A 21,760-nucleotide genomic window follows, 5' to 3' on the forward strand; every position below is an offset into this window, starting at 1 on the left:
CTCCCACACGGCAGTGCTGCTCCACCCCGCCTCTCGTTGTGTCCCCCCGCCCTCCCGGGAGTGACAAAGTTAGCGCTGTACGAAAATGAGGTGGGCACAGAACCAGCGTTTCAGGATCCTGGGGATTCCCCCCCTTTCACAGGAGGAAGCTTTGGGCGCTAAGTAATCTGTTGGGCCGCTGGAGCTGGTGGTGGGAGGTAACTAGTCCTTCCTCTCCTGCTCACAGGAGAAGCCCTCTGCTTGGTAGCACCTGCTGGTCTGTTTTCCAAGATTGCTTCGTCCTCCCTGGCTCTGTCACTTCAGTGCGTGTCTGTGATCATCCAGCGGATCCTGCTTTGTCCTTGTGCCCAGAATCCACAGTCCTCGGTCTTTATGGGTTTATTACAGATAAATCTATGGGGGCGTCTTCCCCCCTAGAAATCTTGATTTGTTACTTTTTACTTTTTTTGGCATAAAATTTTGGATTTTAAGATTTGCAGCTTGCTTTTCATCCCAAATATTTTTTTCTTGATCAAATGCATGAGTTTTCTCCTCACCGCCCCCTCCAGTCGTTTGAAAGAACCTGATTTTTGTTTTGTTGGTCCTTGCTTTTACATTCATGAATTTATGTTCTACCTTTGTCTACTTTTTGTGGGTTTATTCCTTTTTTTTCCCCTCCAATTGAACCATTAAACTTAATTGATTTTTAGTCATCTCTTTTGTAATATATGTACATAAAGCTGTTTCCTTTAAGTCTTACTTTACCTTCTATAACTTTTGATGCATACTTTTTGGTTTTGTAAAGTCAGGTTTACTGAGGTTTGATTTATATATCATAAAATTTGTTTAAGTATACAGTTTGATGAGGTCTTTTTTTTAACTTTTTAAAATTTATTTTTAGACAGAAGAGAAGGGAGGGAGAAAGAAGGGGAGAGAACTATCAATGTGTGATTGCTTCTCATGCACCCGCTACTGGGGACCTGGCCTGCAACCCAGGCATGTGCCCTGACTGGGAATTGAACCAGTGACGCTTTGGTTCACAGGCTGGAGCACAATCCACTGAGCCACACCAGCCAGGGCCAGTTTGATGAGTTTTGACAAGCGTATACAGTGTGTAAATAACCATCATAAACAAGATATCGAATGTTTCTCTCACCCCCAAGGGTTCCCTCATACCTTGTTTTTGTCCTTGTGATTTTGTCTTTCCCATGATGCCGTGGGAGTGGAGTCACACAGCTGGCAGTCCTTCGTGTCCGGCTTCTTTCCTGCTCTGAGATTCCTCCGTATTGTTCCGTTATCTGGAGTTGTTCCTTTTGTTCACTGAGTGGTTTCAATTTTATGGGTATACCGCAATTTATTTATCTGTTCACTGCTAGTATAGTTTTCAGTGGGATCCAAGGAAAGCATTTTAATTCTGCACTTGGGCTGCACATAAAGATACCAGCGTATTCCGGATTTGAAATTACTTGGGCATTTCTTGTATTTAAGTGTTATCCAGGGTTTGGCGTTTTGGAAGGTGTCCAGGTCGTGGACAGATGTGCTCCCGTGTCCTCGCTGTGTCCCTCCTCCCTGTAGTAGCGTGGGTCCCGCTGGGAGGCAGAAACCACACAGTGGGTCAGACAGAAGTTTACTATATGAGGGGTCACTACCTGTGACAGAGAGGAACTAACATGGAGGGGAACCATGGTTCCCTAGGGCTGGGGAACAAACCCGGCGAAGGACGAACTGCCAGGGAGGGGTTCCAGCTCGGTGGAGAGGGGAGCCCCTGGCATCGCAGAGGAGTCTGACCACACCAGAGATGGCCTGGAGGCTCGGGGAGAGCCACCGGCTGCCCCTCGGAGTGCAGGGGGGAGCAGGCGATCAGCAGCCAGCAGTGCGGGCGTGCACTGGGGGTCCGGGCACCAGAGGGCTCAGGAAGCCCCCAGAGCCTGCAGGCTATGTCGGGGCTCTGGGGTCCGTGTTCACGGGGCTTGCCAGAAGGTTGTGGCCAGACCAGGGCTGCAGAGAGACCACATTCTGGGCCCTGCTGGGACGTTCCACCTACTGTCCTCACACCCACCCACACTGCCACCCCCATGCAGACACACTCAGGAGGGCCTCCCCTCCCTGCCCTGCCTCTCAGCCTCTCTGCTGAGACGGGTGTTAGCTTAATGTCATGCACACTTCAGGGGCGTGCTTAAAGGGTTCTGTGGTTTGTTGTAGCGCGTGTACAGGAGGGTGCCTTTGGAGCGAAGAGACAGTGAATTGATAACTGATACTCTCTCTCTGTTTTTTTTTTTGAAATACTATCAACTCAAAAGCACCAGTAACAGTATGCTTGTGCTATTAATCAGACACTTCAAGAGGGGAAAAGGGTTTAAGAAAATGAGAACTTACAAGGAATATGTTTATTGACAAATACGAACATCATATTAGTGACAAAAGATACCCTCCCATTGTATATTGTCATACACGTTGTGATATTGTCAGTTACCCTCTCTGCCTGTCATTGTAGCTTCCAAGCTGTTTACCAAACTCCAGATTGGAGACAGTTTCTTTCTTCATGATGCCAGCTCCTTATGGAAAATATTTAGGATGCAAATTTTAAAAAGTTTTATACCAGAGAAGCTAAGTGTTTTTAACCCTGAGCTTAAATGATGAGCATAATGCAAGCAATATGGTGGGCACCCTTTCAGAATGAACCAACTCGGAGTATGGTCTCTGCAAAGAATTTTTTCTGCTGGGAACTTGAAAATATTAGCATGTCATAGATTAAATCACATTCGTTGTTCATCCCAATTAAACATTTGTTGAGAAGAATAAAGGATTGTCCCAAAGTATATGGGACATGTACATATTAATACTTCTGCAGAATAGGAATACTATTATTAGACTATCTTAAATCAGAAAAATGTTAAAGATGATAAAATTCCTTAGGCAGTTACGTGGTTTTGGCAGAACTGAACATCAATCTCTCTCTCTCTCTCACACACACCCCCCCCCCTTATCTGTACCTGATTTATGTTTTCCACAAGACTTGATGGCCATTGCAGAAAAATTCTGACATGCCTTGCGGATAGAACTTGCCTGCTTTTGTTTCAGAATTCTTTTTTCTCAAACGCTATTGAGGGGATTTGGGGGGCCCTCAGGGATTTACGACCTAAATAAGGTTTTGTAAAGTCGTTATATAGGTCTTCCCAGCAGTAGGACTGACTCACAGAGGTTTTTATGTACATTCCAGAGATTGAATGCTGTTCACTTACAAGTTTTCCCAGTTTAAAAAAAGCACAAACTGTAAAAATGTAGACCTGCAAAATAGCTTACTCAGAGAATTTTATTTGCATTCTTAACTAGTTTTCTGTACACATTTTGTTCTTTTAGTGTATTTAAATTGGATTCTGTGTAGTCAGAAGATAACTTTTAAGACCCTTCTATTAAGTAAAGTGGGACTGGTTTGCATTTTAGCCTTCAGATTTGCGTGGGAGTCTTTGGGCTTCTTCTGTTTGGCAAGACGAGAGGGGAAAAGCCTGGCCTTCTGTTATCCTGGAAATTTCCAGCCCGAGAAAGTGTACGGAGGCACAACTTGCAGGGATTCTTACGCAGTCAGCTAGCTCTTTTCCTGAATTATTAAGCCGCATTGAAACAGCAGCTCGGGACAGCTGGTGTTTAGGTACAGCTATCTTCTGAAAGATTAATGTCGCCGCAGGAGCGGCGATACTTTTGACGTCACCCTTCGGTGCTCTCACGTATCGGGAACATTGTATTCTGCTCTGTTCCCGTGCCCTGCCCTCTCCAGACACCCAGGTGTTCCAGGGCGTTTACTTACCGGAAGCCGAGTGTTTGCTGACTCTCCCAGAGTTTTCCTCTCACAGTTTGGCTTCCCGAGGTGTGAAGTTTATAAACCAATTTAGAGCGATCCTTGAAATAGAATTTTTCTTGAAAAGCAATCATGAGCCACCACGACTGGAGAGAATTTTATGTCCCTTTTTCCTTGTGATTTGCCTGCGACCACGGCCCTAGAGGATCATTCATTCTGATCTTGGTACGCACAGGTCAGTTTGGGCTCCTTGACGTAGCCTTAGTTAATGAACTTATCAGGCATATTTATTGATTAGGGATTTTCAGAGCTTCTTAAAAGCCTGGCGTCTTACTAATAATTGAGGGAACCCAGTAAAAGGTCATTTTCGAGTAAGGATGCAAAGCTTAAGGATATATTTCTTGATTAAATATTTATTGAGAACTCTTTTCTGTGGGCCTGACTCTGAAAATATATCAGATGTAGTTCCCACTCTTCAATAGCTCCCACTTTGTGAAAGGGAAAGATAGTTGGGGAGAAGGAGGAGCTGGAACTGGAGTTGGGCTGGCAGGTTTGGTGGGCATCCCCTGAGCCAAAGACAGAGAGAAAGAACTCCGTTCAGCAGAAGCTTGGATGTGTGCACAGTGTAGCCCCTGAAGGCATTTCGAGTGGCTACATTAAGGCTGACAGATGAACTCATAGGTCCTTTCGCTTACAGGATGGGCTAAAAGTAGGCTGATAGTTGTTCATATGGAAGTTAATACACTTGCTGGTTAGCAATAATAATACAAGAATATACTCTGTGTTTTGCATACTCACAACTGTAAATCTACTTTTGTCCCACCCTGTATTTAACCTGGTTTTATTGATTCCCTGTATCTCAAGGGTAATCATTATTTGAAATAAAGTTGTGTTTCATTTTTTAAAAATTCCCTAAGTCAGACGTTGCCCAAGTCAGAGTGAGCGTCCGTTCTCTGTGCTGTAAGTGCACAGACGTGCCCTGGCCGGGCGGCCCCGCAGGTCGGAGCATCGTCCTGCCCTCCAAGAGACTGCAGTTTTGACCCCCACCCAGGCACATGCCTGGGTTGCAGGTTCGATCCGCTGTCAGGGCATGTACGGGCGGCGACCGATCGATGTTTTGCTTTCTCTCTCTCCTCCCCCCTCTCCCCTTCCCCTCTGTCTAAAATCAATAACCTATCCTTGGGTGAAGATTTTTTTTTAAATGTACAAAAAAGGTAAGATCTTTCTCTCCGAGACTGACCACAGAGGTGCTTCCTCCTCTCAGCTCCCACAGCCCACGCTGCCCTGACACGGCGTCGGCCCGGGCGGTGTGGTCGGACGTGCTAAGGGCTCGCATCCAACTCAGCCACCCACACGGACCGGCTGTCGGACCGGGAGCAAGTGTGTGTGTCCCTACGCCCCGGTCCCCACCTCTGTGAGGCGGGGTGACACTACTCATCGTATACACCGCCCCGAGGACCCCGTGAGGTGACGCGTGCAGAGTGCCGAGCGCAGTGCCTCCTGCTGGCGCACCGAGAGGGTTTCTAAAGCACGCGACACCTGACCGTGTGGTCACGGGCGCTGGCCTCTTTTCCCTTCGGTTGTCAGAGAAAAAGGACAACGGCCAACGCAGCAGGGGCCGTTCCGTGGGAACGCATCAAAACTGTACCTGTTTTTTTGTCAGATTGCCAAAAAATACATTTTTTTTGTTTTGCAGAGCCACAGGATTTTAGTAATGAGGTTGCGTGTGCCATGCGATGAGAAAGGGCGGACACCGCTGGCCCAGCACATAGTTACAGGCTGCGTGCAATCAGTAATGCCAGGCTGCAGCTCATTCCCAGGACTTATCTGCCTCATTTATCTGCACTTCCAGGGCGAAGGGATCCTGCCGTAGTTTCTCCCGCACACACCCTCCCTTAACTACACCCCTGCCATCCCTCCTCCTGCCCGGTCCCGGGCCGGGCGAGCACAGGTGTGTGACACAGAAAAGTTACTCCCTACATCTTCGTAATTAAATACTTAATGCTAGATAGTGGCAGCGCAGTGCCTTGTGGGAACCATTAGTCCCTCCGGTTTGGGGGTGAGCCCCTTGTGGTGCTGGCTGCGCAGTCGGTCATGAGGGCAGAAAAAACCTGGGCCAGGCCAAAGGCTCTAACAAAACTCGCAGAACAGAAACAACAGTAACAAAAAGCAGGCGCACCGTGATATTCTGAGTTGTGAAAGTTCACGCCAGAGCAGAGGTGGAGTGAATTCTAAGCGTGCAGAAGTACTAGTTCAGAAAATAATTTTGTCTATGTACATTTGAGAATAATTTTCAATAAATCACAAATAAGTAGCAATATGCAAGTAACATACTTTCGATTATAGTAAAACCTTTTTAAAGAAGAAAGCTTTTGCTCATTATCTTTTTGTTTATGCCATTTATCAAATCATGTCCTTTGCACACACCCGCACACACTCTGTATACTGAGCCCTTGCTGGGCAGGAGGCTCTCTGGATCCGGCCTTCAGGCTGGGGGAAGCCAGTCAGCTGACCCCCGCCGGAGCCCCCGTCCGATCCCCAGGCCTGCTTGGACACATGTGTCTCTGTGTCACCCGGGCCGGAGGGTGCGTTTCATTCCTGGCTTCTCGGCACATATTGTATGTACACGCGGTCATGTTCTCTTTGTTCGGAATTTTGATAAACTATCCCATGTCCTGGTTTGAAGTCATCATAGACTCAAAATGAAGTAGAAGTCGTCTTTAATGGATATAGTTTTACAACTTTTCTTCCTTATTGGAGAAGCATTAGGAAGATTTTATAAGGGCCTGATAGGAACAAAATTTGCATGACCATAGTTTGAATCAGAGGAAATCGCTCATTAAAATTCTCACAAGGTTCATTTAAGGAGCAACATCTTTTGAAACTGAAGGGTCTGGCGCTTCCTTAACCTACACAGGTTGTGATTTGTCAGCTTCCTTGTTTCTCTGCTTGATTATGTTCTCACTCCCCTGCCGTGAGATTACTGCATCACCTGGGAATCTTACCCTGCTCCGTCGCCTGTCCCCAGCCTAGAGTCCACTCCTAGACAGAGACAGGAGGGGTGAGTGGTGAAACCGGATCAATGCCCCAAATGCCTGTAGACTGACCTTCGTACGTTTTCTCTGCTGCGCATTTGCTAACCTTTGGGGCTGGTGTTGAAAGTATGAAATGGCATGTTGATGGCTTCATTCAGCTTTTCAGCTTCCATCAAGCTTCCTTATCATCTTGCTCAAGTCCAAAGGTGTGTTCTTTCCTAGTTCTTGGCCTCAGTAAAATATCACCTGTGACAGGGCATCCTCCTGACTCACCCGTCCGGAAGGGATGGTGTTTGAGCAACCCTGTTTGCGACGTTGGATGCAGAATCGTGGGGGCCCGAGTACAGCCCGCACAGAACTGAAGCCTGTCCCTAAGGCTCTGGCAAGGCTCTCTGCGATGGCCTTTATAGGGCGCCTCATGACACTGTCCGCACCATACGTAGACTTCGGAGGCGAGAGGGAGCGCCCGGCGTGAGGACCAGCCCTGGCTGTTCCCAGGCGCCTGTGGCCGAGGCAGGTGAAGTGCTGCTATGCATTCCTTCGCGTTGAGTTCAGCTTGACTCTGCTGATTCACGACAGGCTAATTGTCAATGTAATTTCTGTGAGTTATCGCTTGTGATGAAACACAGCTGGGTCTTCTCAGCTGTTCCTGGGCCGGTTGAGCAACCAACGGTGTATCAACATTGATTGATACGGCGCAATTCAGAATTTCACAGTTGCAAAGCTGCGTGAGAAGAAATCGGTTCCCATCAGCCGTCTGTGTTCGTAGCAGTGCCGGAACCTGAGGACCTGGCCAGGGCCTGGCCCAGAGGAAGCAAGCCAGACTCATCTGACACGGTTCACTGGGGACCCCTCCGTGTGTACATCGTGTGTCCCGCACGGTATTTGGGGCTCATCAAGCTCAGTTGGCACAGCAACAGCGGCTACCGCTTCTGTTACTCACGAGTTTCCTCCATTTTCCGGAAAAGGATTTAAGGAGGCAGCTCCCACTTACCAGCGTCATTCTGGTGTGCACCAGACACTGTGTTGCATACTTTACCGGTACCTCGAGGCCTCACAGCCTCCCCGGTGGGATAAATACTGTTGTCCTGCACCGAAAAATGGGGAAATTGAGGCACAGAGTGCGTGTCTTGCCCAAGGGCACTGAGCCGCCAAGGGCAGAGCTCCCAAGGAACCCGGGTCCATCTGACTCAAAGGCAGTGCCCTTGCCGCTCACCCCGCCTGCCTCTCCAACAGATGCTGCCTTCTGTTCCCATGTTGCCCGACGGTGTTCCCGGGCTCGTGGAGCTGCCGCCAAGGCGGTCGGTTGGGTTGAATCTCAGTCGTTAACTCTGAGTGGAGTCGCTGCGCCTGAGCTCCGTGCTGCGCACGCACCAGGCGCTGGTATTTTCCAGGAGGAAGCGCAGCGAGGTGGGCAGCCCCGCTCATCCCTGTTTCACAGACCAGGGGACCCAGGCCCAGAGGGGCCACACAGTTCGCCTGAGGTCAGCCTCACTGCTGCTCGGTGGCGTTTTGAATGTGAGGGCCATCAGATGTCATTCGTGTCCAATAAATTGATTACCCTTCCAGCCTGCCCACGTTCGTCACTGAGCGGCCGGCTTCCAGAAACCTCCCGGTGGCGGTTACAGTCTCTTCCTGTTCTTCGCTGTTGCCCTTTGGGGGACTACTTGCCCGCTCTGACCCTCACCGACCTCATCTGTAAAAGGAGGACAGTAACGGTACCTCCCGTGCAGACGGGTTGCATGAAACAGTGCAGACAAAATGCCTAGCCCTTGTTGAACGCACAGCATGTGCTCACGTAACAACATACTTCTGCCACGTTGACGTGTGGCATCGGCAGTGAGACAGCGTGGTGTCCTGCTGACACTGAGGGAGGCTGACTCTCGGACTGAGAAAATGCCTCCTGCAGATGGAACACATTTCCAGAGACCGCACTGTTTCAGAGAAGCCTGGTTTGCACGTGCGCCGCTGCCTGCACCGGCTCAGACACCCGGCAGACGTCATCAGCCAGGGCCGAAGGCAATGGGGAGTGGGCTCTGGGCGTTCGCCAGACAGCAGGGAGTGAGTGCGACCTCACAGCATCGGTGCCTTCCGCCACACTCAGAGCCCAGCCCTCTCCGCTTCCCAAGGGCCTGGGGAATTCTGGATAACCGAGGATGAGCCTTATTCTCCCTTCTCCATCCTCCTGTGGCTCTCCCGGGAAGAGTGCCAGAAATCCCTGAGCTTGGCGTTCGTTTTGTCCCGTCCAGAGGGCCGAGTCTTATCCCTTTGATTCTCTCATTCCTTCCGAAGTGTGTTCCTTGTGGGAGTTCTTTTTGATCAGGAAAAATAAAATTAAATTGGACATGCCCTTTAGTGCTGACAAAGCCAATACTGGAGACCTGCTTCTTAACACTGGGTATCAGACAGACATTCTAATGAAGGAGCAGAGATTGCTTTCGACCCCAAAAGAATGTTGAGGGGAAGATGAGCTCCTTGGGGGCAGAACTGCCTTCTCGCCCCACAGCGCGTCCTCAGCCCCTCCCCCGGAGCCCAGCCGCACGTGGTGGCGCTCTGGGGACCTACCACCGGGGTGTGCGTGTCTGCCTTCCCTGCGGACTGGGAACAAGGGGCCCTCTTCCACTCCATCACCAGGGCTACGTTCAGCGTAGTGAACAAGACAGAGTCACTGCCCCCGTGCGGCTTTCGTCCTGGGAAGAGAGACGAGCAAAAGAAAGTCAGTGAGGACGATGACCAGGTGCCGTGACTGGTGTGGAGGACGTTACCTAGGGGCCGAGAGAGAGGGTGATGTGGAGGAGGCGGCCTCTCCAGACCGGACAGACAGCCCGAGAGTCGGACTCTGAGTAAGAACGGGATGAGCCGTCAGGAGAAGGGTCATTTCCCCTGAGGCCAGAAAAAGCGAGGCCTGCCGGAGGATCGAAACTAAACCCTGGCGAACTGTGGCGAGAGGGTCTGAGCTGAGCAAAGGGAGAGAGAGCAGGAGGTGCCACAGCTGGAGGGGCAGGGGGACCGGGCCGGGGTGTGGGCCCTCGTAGCCCCGGGAGCTGTTGGGTTTCAGTGGAAGCCTAGCAGCAAACAAGGGTGGGGTGATTAATCCGTTTCTGTATTTCTCACTGTGTGTGTTGCCCTGAGAGAGCGGTGGCCTGGATGGAGGCGTTGGAGGGGGAGAGGGACTGGAGGGGTCGGGTGTGGGTTACACTCGTGTTTCAGAGACGGACTGAAATGAAGGTGGACTGGGGCAGGCGGGTCATGAGGGAAGGGGACGACCCGGGGGTGACCGGAGCGCCCTGAGATGGGAGACTGCAGGGAGTAAGGGAAGGGGCTCCGGAGCTGTGCTGTAGAAGTGTCAAGTGGCAGAGTTACACTGGAGCGGCGGACCGGCCAGCGGGGGCTGAGCCATCCAGTGGGATCCGATCCGGACGTGTGAACCGAGTTCAGAGGAGAATTCTGGTCCAGAGACAGAAATGTGGGAGTCGCAGCGCAGGGGGCACGTTTAAATCCCAGGGGATGACGTACTAAATGGTGGCCTTCCCTCTAACTCGTGACAGCAGTCCCAGTTGCCTGCGTGGCCAGGCTGTGGCAGAGCGGTGGGACCCCGGTCACGTGGCTGCAGCACGGCCCCTGGGCATTTATTGGTGCCTCCCACAGCCAGGAAGGTGAAACGCTACACTTGGCGCCAAAGAACCTTTCTCTGAGCCTGTTTTCAGAAAAATCCATATCTGGATGGTGTGGCCGAGTCATTAGCAGGGACCGGCTGGCTGTTTCTAATAGGTCAGGTGTAACTTAAGCCGCAAAGGCCTTCGGGCAAGTCTGTCCTGAGGGCGGCTGAGACACGCAGAGGAGCTTGCTGTGGTCCTGTGTCCGCGTCAAGGGCACAAACACTGCACAGAAATCGGAAACTCGGAGGAGGCTTTCTCCCAGAGGCAGGCCAGCTGCTCTGAGAGCATTTCGCCGCCAGGAAAATGGGAAGGACAATGCGGAATCACGCTTACCAAACCTGAGGGTTTGTGAGACAGCCCTGAATAGCTTCCTGAGCATGCAGGGCGCTAAGCCCCCCTGTGCCTCACCCCCCGACCCCTGGAGTCTGGTCAGTAGCTCTGGGTCGGGGGCTCGGGAGCCTGTATTCTCACCAAGTGACTCTGGTGCAGGCGACCCATGGTCACACTTCGGGAGACGTCAAGTCTAACAGGACCTTCAGGGTCATCCGGGCAGCCCTCTGGTAAAGGGGGAGACGGGTGTGTGGAGCAGGGGGCCCGCCGTTGAGCCACAGAACAAGCCGGAAAGCCAGCGTGGTTCTGCCAACTCACATTCCTCGTTCTGCTGTCGACCCTGCGTGCTAGCGATGGATGAAAGAGGCATCCCCTGAATTCCCGGCTCCTCCCTTCACTGTGTTGTTTCTTATTTTCTCGAAGCATGTGTCACCTCTGATGTGCAGGAACTGACTGTGTTGTCTGTCCATCTGTCTCGCCTCACTAAAACGTTAGCTTCGCCAGGGCACTGGTTTTTGTGTGTGTTGTTGTCACTGGGAAAACGGCTCTGCCTTCCTTCAGAGGGTGCGGGCGGGCGAGTGTGCAGGGCTGCGGCGGCCTCCCCAGAAGTGGGTCAGGGGCGTGTCACCGTAGGAATGTCCCCCCGGGCACCCTGTGTGCTGTGGACAGTGCCTGGCCCGTACGAGGTGGTCAGGGAATATTTGATAAACGGACGGACGGATGAAAAATACTTTGTTGAACTGTTAGTGGGCCGTGTGGGAAAGTGCCAGCCCTTAGCGTAGAGTGTTGCAGCCCAGAATAATGTAGAGTATCTTCTTTTCCTTTGTTTGAGACCTCTGGCTGAGATCAGAGGTTACAGGCCCAGCTTGTTTATGGGAGATGGAGAGAGGCTTTTTAATAATATAATACTCACAATACTATCAATGATAGCAGCAGTAACAGCTCTTAATAACCGCAGTGCAACTGCTGCCATTTTCGGAATCCTCAGCATGGGCCACGCAGGTTCTGGGTGACTTGCTGAGCTGAGAACGTCACACCCGTGACTCATCCAGTCCTTGTGGCAGCCCTCGGGGTGGAGGAACTGGTATCGTCTGTTCTCCAGAGGGGAAACTGAGGCCCAAGGAGGCGGTCCAAGGTGACACAGCCACTAGAGGCCCAGGATCCGCGGTCCCAGGGTGAAGCCCTTCACATCGCGTGCAGTGTCAGGTTGGGGCGGTCCCTGCAGAAGGGGGTGGAAAGGCTCAAGACCAGGCGAGCATCACTTTCTGGGGTGTGCTGGGCCAAGAACACCGGCCCCCTAGAGGGTATAAAACTGCGGCTGGAAAGGAAGGGGCATTTTCCAGCCCGGCTTCCCAGCGTGCTCCCACGCTCCCAAGTCTTTCCGTCCTCAGTTACAAAGAGCCTTTGGTCTTAGACTGTTAGGCTTTACTCGCTGCTCAGCCAGCCTCCTCCCTGGAGTGGGCCGAGGAAAACGCCTGCGGCGACAGGCCCCCGAGCCGTTTCTGGGGAGGCCACCGCGGCCCTGCACACTCACTCACACCCGCCCTCTGACGGAGCGGGGACAGAAAGGGGCCCCTTCACCGCCTTCCCGCACCGCTTCCCCGCCCGGGCCTCGGGAAGGGGTGAGGGGAGTGACGGTTCCATAAATCTCTGCCGGGGCTGAGTGAGCCTTTTGAGTTCCTGAGACCGGGACCTATTAAAGGGTTGTGAGCTCACAGGATGGATGGCCGCCTGCCGCAGATAATGCCGCATTCATTCCCACCCTGCCAGCCAGGCCTGGCCTCGCTGGGATTCAGGGAAGACTCCGTATACATGGCAGCCGGGCCACGTGTCCGGCAGCCGCAGACACAGGTTGACCGGGGTGCGCGCCTGGGCTGCAGCAAAGGGAGGGGGTCGCCACACGCAGTGCCATCTGCAAGCACAGTGCCCTGGGCCCTGCGCTGACAACCCACAGGCCTGCTCTCACTCCGTTCTGATAACACAGCTGGGGGGGCGCTGCCGCCCCACTTCTGCAGGTGGGGAAGGCCCGGGGCTCGGCCACCTGCCTGTGCCTGAGGGGCGGAGCCGTGTTTTCAGCGGCGCTGAGCTGGCTGTAAAGCCCACGCCTGAGGCGAGCGGCTCCTTCTCCGGTGCCGGTGAAGGGCGTGGACTCTGGGTCTGAGTCGGCTCTGCCCCAACTAGCCGTGAGACACCAGCAAGTCGAGTGTCCACTCTCTTCCTGCCCACTCTCTTCGTGGGCTTGTTCGTCTGTAACAGGGCAGATGACATACTTAAAGCAGAGGGTGGTTGCGGGGAATGAGCCAGTGTGCGTGAAGCACTTTGCGACTGGCACGTGGAAACCACCGCATGTGCATGTGCTAGCCGTGCTCTTGTCCCTTTATGTGTCCTATCTCCTCCTGGGGGTGGCGGGAACGCAGAAGTGTCCGGGTTTCTGCAGCTCCCCCCGCCCTCCCCCCGGTCGTGTCTGTGTTCCCATTGCGCTGATGCAGGTCATCCACAGAAAGTGTTCTGAGTCGGGCCTGGCATCTGAGCGTCCCCCACAAACACCGAGGTGATGAGTATGGTAGTGGGGGGTGTGGGAAGGCAGGGTGGGGAGAGCATCGGACCCTCGGGCAGTATCCGGCCTCCTCGGTGTGGTCACCATCCAGATGTCCCTCTGCTGGGCAGACAAGCGCCAGGAGGCAGCTGCTGGTTTGCACGCATCGAGTCACTGCTCCTGTAGTGCCTGCCAGTGCGTTAGAGGGGCGGGGAGAGGGGGTGTGAGTCACTAAGTTCCTGGTCCAGGCCGGGTCCATAGAAGAGATCAGAACTCCGCCCTCTTACAGAGATCGGTGGTCTCAGAAAAGCTTGGTGGCGTGCCGTGGTTTGAATGAACTGTCACTGTCCTACCACTGCCACCCCAAACTCGCTGTGCCTGGGTGTCCTCCTCCTCTCTCCCTCCCCTGGGGCGCCTGTGAAGGCTGGCTTCCCTGCGGGCAGGCGGGGCCACTGATCCGGGCTCTGCTGTGACCACACTTCCCACCTCTCTTCCAGCTTAAGACCTGGACGGTGGAGGACCTCCGGAAGAGGCTCTCGGCCCTCGACCCCATGATGGAGCAGGAGATTGAAGAGATCCGGCAGAAGTACCAGTCGAAGCGGCAGCCCATCCTGGACGCCATTGAGGCCAAGAAGCGGCGGCAGCAGAACTTCTGAGCAGGGCCCGGCTGTCCTCCGGGGAGCGCAGGGTCGCAGCCACTGGAGCTCGCCAGCCACCACTCCTGCGCCCCGTCTCCCCACAGCACCTTCGAGAACTCAGGAACGGGCGCCAGAGGGAAGGGCCACCTCGCGGGCCGGCCGGCCGCCTGGGGCAAGGGTCTGACTGGGTCAGGGGAGCCACTCCAGAGGACTCACACTGGCGCTTTCAGGCTCAGAGTCTTACACCCCAGGGACAGAGACCCCTAGCCCAGTGACAGCTGGGGAAGTTTTACAGTGTCTTGTGTCTCTTCTCCCAATAGCTTTCAGTTCTTTCTGGAAAGACTTTTTAGGAAACTATAAATATGCCTATGTATAAATTATCGCTGGATTCCCCACTCGGCGTGGTGGCGTCCCTGTACAGGTACAGTGTTCAACGGTTTGCCTCTTTTCTGGAAGATTACGGTACTGTGGGACCCGAGGGCCGGGACGCCGGGCGCCCTCGGGGTCACTCGCCTCCCACCTCCCGGGAGCCAGCCTCACCCTCCGGCAGGGCTGCATTTAAAATGGGGTTCAGGCCCATTTCCCCACGGTTTCGGCCTCGTGCGGGCCGCCCCTCCCCCGGCTTTGGGAGCTGTAGGTGACAGCTGTCGCCCAGGGAACGCCTCGGGGGCCACACTGACGCTTGAGCCCCGGGAGAAGCCCGGCGCCCTCGTTGCAAATCGGCCTTTGTGGCTTCAGCACTTTCTGTCCACCGTCACTCTCCCAGCTGCCCAAAGCCACAGCACAGACACTGCCCAGTGCCTTAGAGGGGGCGCGACCCGCCCAGCGAAGGGACAGGCCTCCCGGGAACCCTCAGCAAACGCGGGGCTGGGTTCCGTCCGCAAAAGGGAAAGGGCGTTCCAGGTTCTCGCTGTTCGTGTGAAGGTCACCCATGTGGCATTTTGCACCACGTTCCTTACAGGGGTAGAGGGCATTGATTTTGTGATCTGCATTCAAATATGTGACTTTTTTTCTTCTTTTTTAAAAAAATTTTTACTGGAAAGGATAGTGAATGCCAGACTTAGATTTGTTCTCCAGGGACCTCAACCCAGACACGTGGAAAGCCAGAGCTGGAAGGGACCCTAGGCGTCATCTGATGGAGGCTGGGGTGGAAAGGCAAGTGACAGGGCCAAAGTCACAAAGCAAGGTGACGTAGGGGCCGGGACTAGCCCTCGGGCTCCTCCCCTGGTTCACTGCCCACACAGCCCCTTCTCCGGGGGAAGACACTTGTGTCGGTTTGGGTTCAGTTGTTCAGGGGAGCCTGCGAACGGGAACTGGCTCTTGCTTTGTCCCTTCGGTGGCTGAGGCTCTGGAGAGGTTCCCCAGGGAGCCGTTCCGTGGCCTCTGGGCCACGTGCCGGCTAGCAGCCAGGCCTCACGCAGGCAGGTTTAGGGCCGAAAGCAGGGCCGAGGGCTCACAAAAGACAGCGCTGAGCCCATCTGCAGCGTTGGCTCAGGCCACCTGTCATTTAGTCACGCAGCAAAGAGGAGACAGCTGGGGAAGGCAAATGCGTGTTTATTTTCAGACACCTCTTCCTTTCAGAGGCAGGCCAGGGGGCTGGGGCTGGGCTGCACCTAAGGATGCTGCAATTTGACTCCATAATTGCTTCTGCTTCCCAAACCTGGGAATCAATGGAAAGGCAGGGAATGTTCTTCTGTGGCCAGATTCTATTCTCTGCAATTAAAGCAAGTTTTAAAAAATGCAAGAGGCCGTTGTCGGTCTGCAGGGCGTGGCCAGCGAAGCAGCTCCGTGGCAGACACAGAGAGGAGAGGACAGCGGGAGGTCCCCGTGGAGTGGTGAGTGGCAGCTAGCGCTTGCGCGCCGCCCACGGTTTGCCAGGCACGGAGCTCAGGAGGCTCCTGCCGTCCGCTCCCAGCCCCACAGTGTCTCTGCGAGCCAAGGGCTTTGCCTCCACTTCTCAGATGAAGAGCCGGGTTCAGAGACGGGGATGTTCTTGCCGGAGCAGTGCGGCTAGGAAGTGGTGGGATGGGGATGCAGAGTGTCCCTCTATGGGACCAGTATTTCCAGGGCAAAGTCTTTTTAAAGTGAAGTGCCCACCTTTTCTTGCACAGGCTAAATAACCCGTCATGGGCATTTTTCAGTAGGGAGACAGCTGAATGGGTAGTCAGGTGTGGCAGCCACGCGAGTCTGAAAACCCAGATCATGGAGCAGACCCCCCCGCCCCCCCCACACACACCCCCTCTGCTGTGCTAGTGAACAGTCCCGCCTCGGTCTCTCTCCTTTTGAGAAAGGACTTCGCACTTGGCCCGACAGGGAGGCCTTTTCTCCCGTGCTAAGCTAGATTCCGTGAAGAAGGTTTCCGTTTCTCCCCACGAATATTCCGGAATCTCGGTCTGGGGTCGATTTTGTCTCAGGTGTGGGCACACCTGCCACGCCGGCCAGCGGAGCACGTGGCTCTGCGGTCTGGCCGCACAGGGTCCTCAGCCAGAACCCAAGTTCTTTCGGGTCAGCTCAGCTTCCTGACAGAGTGTGTGTGTTTCCTGCCGACAGGGAGGCAGAGGGCAGTCCCCAGCCGTGTCCTTCCTCGAAGACTCAATTCAAGGCAGACCCGTCGGCTGTCACGGAGCCCTGGGGGTCACTGCTGAGCGCCAGTGACCCAAGCTTCCAGGGAACTCCCAGCCCCTTCCCTGTTCTCTCCTCCTAAGAAACAAGGACCCACCGCTAATTGTGTTTTTAAACAATGTTGAATTATCTCAGAATGTGGTCATGGTTTCCTCATCCGTAATTTGAAAGTACATTTTTATTTTCCTCTTTCCATTGTCCCTTTTCCCAACTGTGGGTTTGGTGGATGGACGTTTGGCTGGCCAGGTAGACAGGCAGACCACCTCTGCTTTGAAGCAACTTAAGAAATAATAGCCTTCACTTCTTGAGACTATACGCTCCGATCCAGGTCACACTTACTTAGCACCCAGCATTTAAACCTCAATAGCTTTTACCAATATCAGGAATGAGAGGGGTCCTTGTAGACCCTAGAGATATGAAAAGGCTCATATCATGAACAACTTTATGCTAATAAATTCAACAGTGTACATGAAATGGACAAAGCAATGGAAAGATACGAAGTACTGCACTCAAGAAGAAACAGATCATCTGAATTGCCCTGTATCTTAAAACCTAATAGCTCTGGGAGATAGGGGTACCCTCGTCCTCTTTTACAGAAAAGGAAACTGAGGCTCAGGGAGCTCAAGTCCGTTGCTGAGGGTGACGGAGCTGGAATACGGCAGAACCAGGACCCAGAGTCGGCTCCGACTTCGGCTCCAGCGCCCCCTCCAGCCTACCACTCGGCCTCTGGAGGTCGCAGCTCCTCCTCCAGCAGGAGTTGCTCCTGCCGCCCGCAGCCTCCCACCCCAGCCTTCCTCAGGCGCCCTGTCTGTGTTTTCACCGGGATTGTGTGTGTCATCTTTGGAACCCATGTTCTTACTTGTGTTTGGGGGGGAATAATTGCTTCCACCAGCTTGCACTGAGACCAACTTGGAAAAAAAAAACTTGCAGATGTACAACTTCGAAATGTGAATTTTGTAGCTTTACCTTTTTGTAACAAAAACTAATATAACACTGGCTTAAGTGCTGGCTTGAAATGCTGTTTTATAGGGTTTGGATGTACATAATCGCTGAAGTCAGCCATTTGTATATGGACGAGACATCGCTTCCTTCCTTGCTCCCCCCTTTTTTAAAATTTGAGATGCTTCCTAGGTGCCTTTATGTTGGAATTGTTTCCCCTCCTTCCTTCGTCCTACGCCTTGTCACCTTTGTTTTAAATAAACTGTCCTTCGGATCACAGACTCTTCTCTTTTTAAAAACGAGACCCTCCCTCTGTAGCCCGAATAGTGGTGTTGGGGACCTTCATCATGACAGTGACTCTGTGTCGAGTTTATTCTGGAACCCAGAGCAGGGGGAGAGGGAGCAGGATGGGGAGGACGCTTCTGTTGGGCCCCCGCAGCGCGCCGGGTGCCGAGTGAGTTGGCCCGGGTATAATAAAGATGAACCAGACACAGCCCTTGCAGACCAGCTGGGGAGTCCGCCAGACACCAAGGGACCACACCAGAGACACCGGCCGCCATGGGAGGGCGTGCGCAGCCTGCGGGCATAGGCGGGGGAGGGGCGGTCGGTTCTGCTGGGGCATCTGAGGGGCTTTTCTGGGGCTTCTGCCCCAGTCCAACTTGAAGGAGCTGAGGCCGTGGGGTGGAATGCTCATTTCTGCCTGCACAGGATAACGCCAAGGGAAAGGGAAAGGCAACAAAGCCAGCCCAAGATGCCTTGGGTGCAGAACGCAATGGAGGGCTCTTCCCTGACCGAGGGGAAAGACTCACATGGCTCAGCCGGGGGGCTGAGGTCCCCGAGCCACAGCTGGCGGTCGAGGGTGCAGGCGGCCGAGTCCACAGCCCCGCTGCACTTCGATGAGGCCGGGTGCTGACAGCAGGAGGACTTGGGGTGAGGACGGGAGGACTGGCCACATGGGAACACAGCAGGGGGTGGGGGGGGGACACCCAGGCCGTCCAAACCATGGGCGGAAGCAGCCCCGCCCTTCCCTACTGGAAGAAGCTCCCGAGAGCCTGCCTGCCTGCCCCACCCCTCTGGGTGCCCAGCTGGAAGGCGGGCATCAGTTTGGGCCTAGAGGGTGAAGCTAAGACTCCGAGTGAGCAGGAAGGAATCTTGGAGCCATACAGAAGTGCGGAAACTTGTTCACTGATGCCGTGAGGAATGTGGGGAGTATTCACGGGAGTGGGTTTTGTGGTGCTTGAAGAAGGGGGACCTGTAATGTCGGACCAGGCTGGCCCTGTACGCATGCAGGTACCAGGGGTTCTGCATTCCCCCTGCTCGCGCCAGGAGCTGGCTGGCCTCGCACTACAGACGGGCTGGCCAGTGCACACTTGGACCCGAGGCTGGCCCACGTGAAATGGAATTTAAAGGCCCCAGATCCTTTGCACCACAGGACCCAAAGGTTTCTGCAGACGGGGACGCTGGCCTGGACCTGTTTGGTGCCCCCTTCCTGCAAATACCTCTGCCTGTGGCCGCCAGTGACCTCAGGACACTTGGCCCTGGCTTTGAGGGAAGTCTAGGCCAAGAGCGCTGGGTGGAGGGGCTCCCTGATGCCCGCGGAGAGGAAGAAGGCAGAGGTGTGGGGGGCCAGGGGTGGGTTGGCGTCCGACCCTCAGAACTTAAGTGGGAGTGGCCACTGTAGCGCTGAGCGGGCTCTGTGGGAGGCAAGACCTCAGGCTAGAGGACCCTAAAAAGTTTACTTGGAAGTAACCACTCAAGTCTTACGGGATTTGTACAACCAACAAAACATAAGAAACCAAACAAAGCAAAACAAAACCCAAAAGCATTCTCTAAAGCAAACGAACCAAGAGAGAGTCCTGACCTAGGCCCCGCGGCAGGTGCAGAGCATCACCGAACACCTGGCCTTGAGCTCGGTCCCTGAGCTAAAGCCCTTTGGGTGAAAGGCACGCTGCTTGCCCTTGAGGAAGGATGGCTGTACCGCGGCCACATGCACGTCATGTGAGTATTTCCACCTTCTCCAGGAGGACCTGTGGCCTCGGACCAGGGCGACTGGGTGCTAAAGAAAGGCAAATACCCCAGTCTCTCGGGGAACCTTGGGTGTACCCTTGGGGCTGATGCCAGTTTCTTGTGTCCAAGAGGACACTGTAGGTCCATCGCTCATGTGAAAAATAAGTGTCCTGACCTCTTCCCGTGTCACTGGGGGTCTGTGGGATCCCAGAGCCGTCCTCTCTCTCCGGTTTCCGAGCCAGAGTTTGAAAAGAGCCCCACGTGGCTCCCTGACCCATCAAGGCCGTTATCATATAAAAGGCCAATAGAATCCAACAGGGCAACTGTCCCAGAACAGAAAACAGAACAGCGGTGCCGTGTCTCTAGAAAGGCCACGGCGACCGGTGCCTCCACTGGACCCCGCAGAGTGACGGCCCCCGTGAAAGCGCCATCAGCTTCCCCCTTTGGCTGGTGCCAGATGGGATGGGTCTTGACAGGAGTTATGTTCATCCAGGGGCAATTCCGGCTGTAGCTGCTGTATTAGCCATGCGCTCCTCACCACAGCCCCTGGAGCTAAGAGGCATCTACTGGTCTCGTCTCTTCCAAGCAACAAGCCACTGGAAGCATGTTGCTGGAAAGGAGACAAGTTGTCCTTTACCGTCCACTCAGGGAAACCTCAGCGCCCTTCTGGCTCTGCACCCAGAAGTCTCTGATTCCCTGACACTCTACAAGGCAGCAGACCGACCTGCTGCACTGGTGAAATCACACCGTCATTTCCTCACGTCGGGAACACTTACAAAAACTGTGTGTGCAGCAAGAAGGTGTGCCAGGCCGCCGAGAGCCGGGAGGCAGTGCAAATCTCCCATCTTTGTTTTGGGGACATCACGTGGCCTTTTCTTTGGGTGATGACCTTTCTTCCATCCCACGTGATCTGTAGTAGGTGTTCATCCAGGGACCCTGTCCTCCATCCCCACCAAGGGACAGGATATGACGCAAGCTGGGCAAACCAACCCGTCTCCTGGGATTGGGGCTGCGAGCAGAACGGCCCAGGGAAGGACGGTGATCGGAGGAGGGTCATTTGGACGGCAGTGTCCCGCACTGAGGGTTCATGGGTCCCGCACGGTGGCCCGGGGAGCTCCCCTCATCCCCGTATGTCCTGGCGCCTGGACAGCCGGCTTTGCCTCTGCCTGGGGGTGTGAACCTCAGCACTCTTCTGCAGTGGGCTGACTGGTGGTCCCCAAGACCCGTCTACGTCCTCATCTCTGGAACCCGTGCATGGGACCTTATTCGGGGAAAAGGCCTTTGGGCAGATGTGGTTAAGGGTCTGGAGATGAGATCATCTTGGCTTATGTGAGCGGGCCTTAAATCCCATCACGGGTCTCCCCTTGTGAGAGAGGGGGACACTGGGAGACGGGACACCCAGAGGATACGGTGCAGGGAGGGCAGAGGCAGTGTATGGAATGATGCAGCCACAAGCGGAGCCACGCCGGCAGCCACCAGAAGCTAGAAGCAGCGAGGGGAGAATCCTCCCCGAGAGCCTCCGGAGACAGTGCGCCCCGGGGACACCTTGATTTTGGGTTTCTGGCCTCCAAAATGGTGAGAGCATAATTCTGTCGTTTTAAGCCATCATATTGGTGGTCATTTGTTATGGCAGCTACAGGAAATACTACACCTGCTGATACTAATACACCTTCTGATAAATCCATTTTTTCTTAGGTTTCTATTGCTTGGGGCCAAAGAGCCCCAGCTGTAACTGTCGTCTGTCACCTCGGTGACTGAGGCTGATGAATTACCGTTTTTGACCAACTTAGTTCCAGTTGGATTCCCGTCACTGGCAGCCTGTGCCAAATCTAAGATCAAAGACAATGGGGATCCTGAGTCACCCCACGTGTCACCCCACCCTCCCCAGTCACCCAGAAAACACGCCGGGCAGCCAGCTCCATCCGGACAGAAACGGGTCCCTGGGCCCAGCCTCTTTATTTGCATGATGGTTTTCACTGACACACAGGAAGGGGAAGGAGTGGCTGCTTTTCCGCCAGGAGGACCACGCACAACCCCGTGACAGTCTCGGCCCCAATGATTCTCCCCTGTGCTTCCCCACTCCAGCCTTAGGGACTTGTCCGTGGGCTCAGGAAGCCTGGAAGCTCACTGGCTCCTTGGTGTGTCCAGCGAGACCGCTAGGGTGGTGCATACAGCCCTCCCGGTCTCGGGGCCCTGACCCGGGCAGAGCTGGGCTTGGA

The 21,760-nt window shown here is 54.3% G+C and overlaps 1 protein-coding gene across 1 annotated transcript in view; it reads left to right on the forward strand.

Moving 5' to 3' along the window:
• The window catches only part of STK4 (serine/threonine kinase 4), an 86,490-nt gene extending 68,685 nt beyond the window's left edge, over positions 1 to 17,805 (forward strand). The window contains exon 11 of the mRNA XM_028524061.1: positions 13,833 to 17,805. Coding sequence (XP_028379862.1) covers positions 13,833 to 13,991 — 159 coding nt within the window. The 3' untranslated portion in view covers positions 13,992 to 17,805. The remainder of the gene's footprint in view (positions 1 to 13,832) is intronic.
• Positions 17,806 to 21,760: the final 3,955 nt, after the last annotated feature.

The sequence above is a fragment of the Phyllostomus discolor genome, chromosome 9 (genome assembly GCF_004126475.2).
Source record: "Phyllostomus discolor isolate MPI-MPIP mPhyDis1 chromosome 9, mPhyDis1.pri.v3, whole genome shotgun sequence".
NCBI classification, from domain to species: domain Eukaryota; kingdom Metazoa; phylum Chordata; class Mammalia; order Chiroptera; family Phyllostomidae; genus Phyllostomus; species Phyllostomus discolor.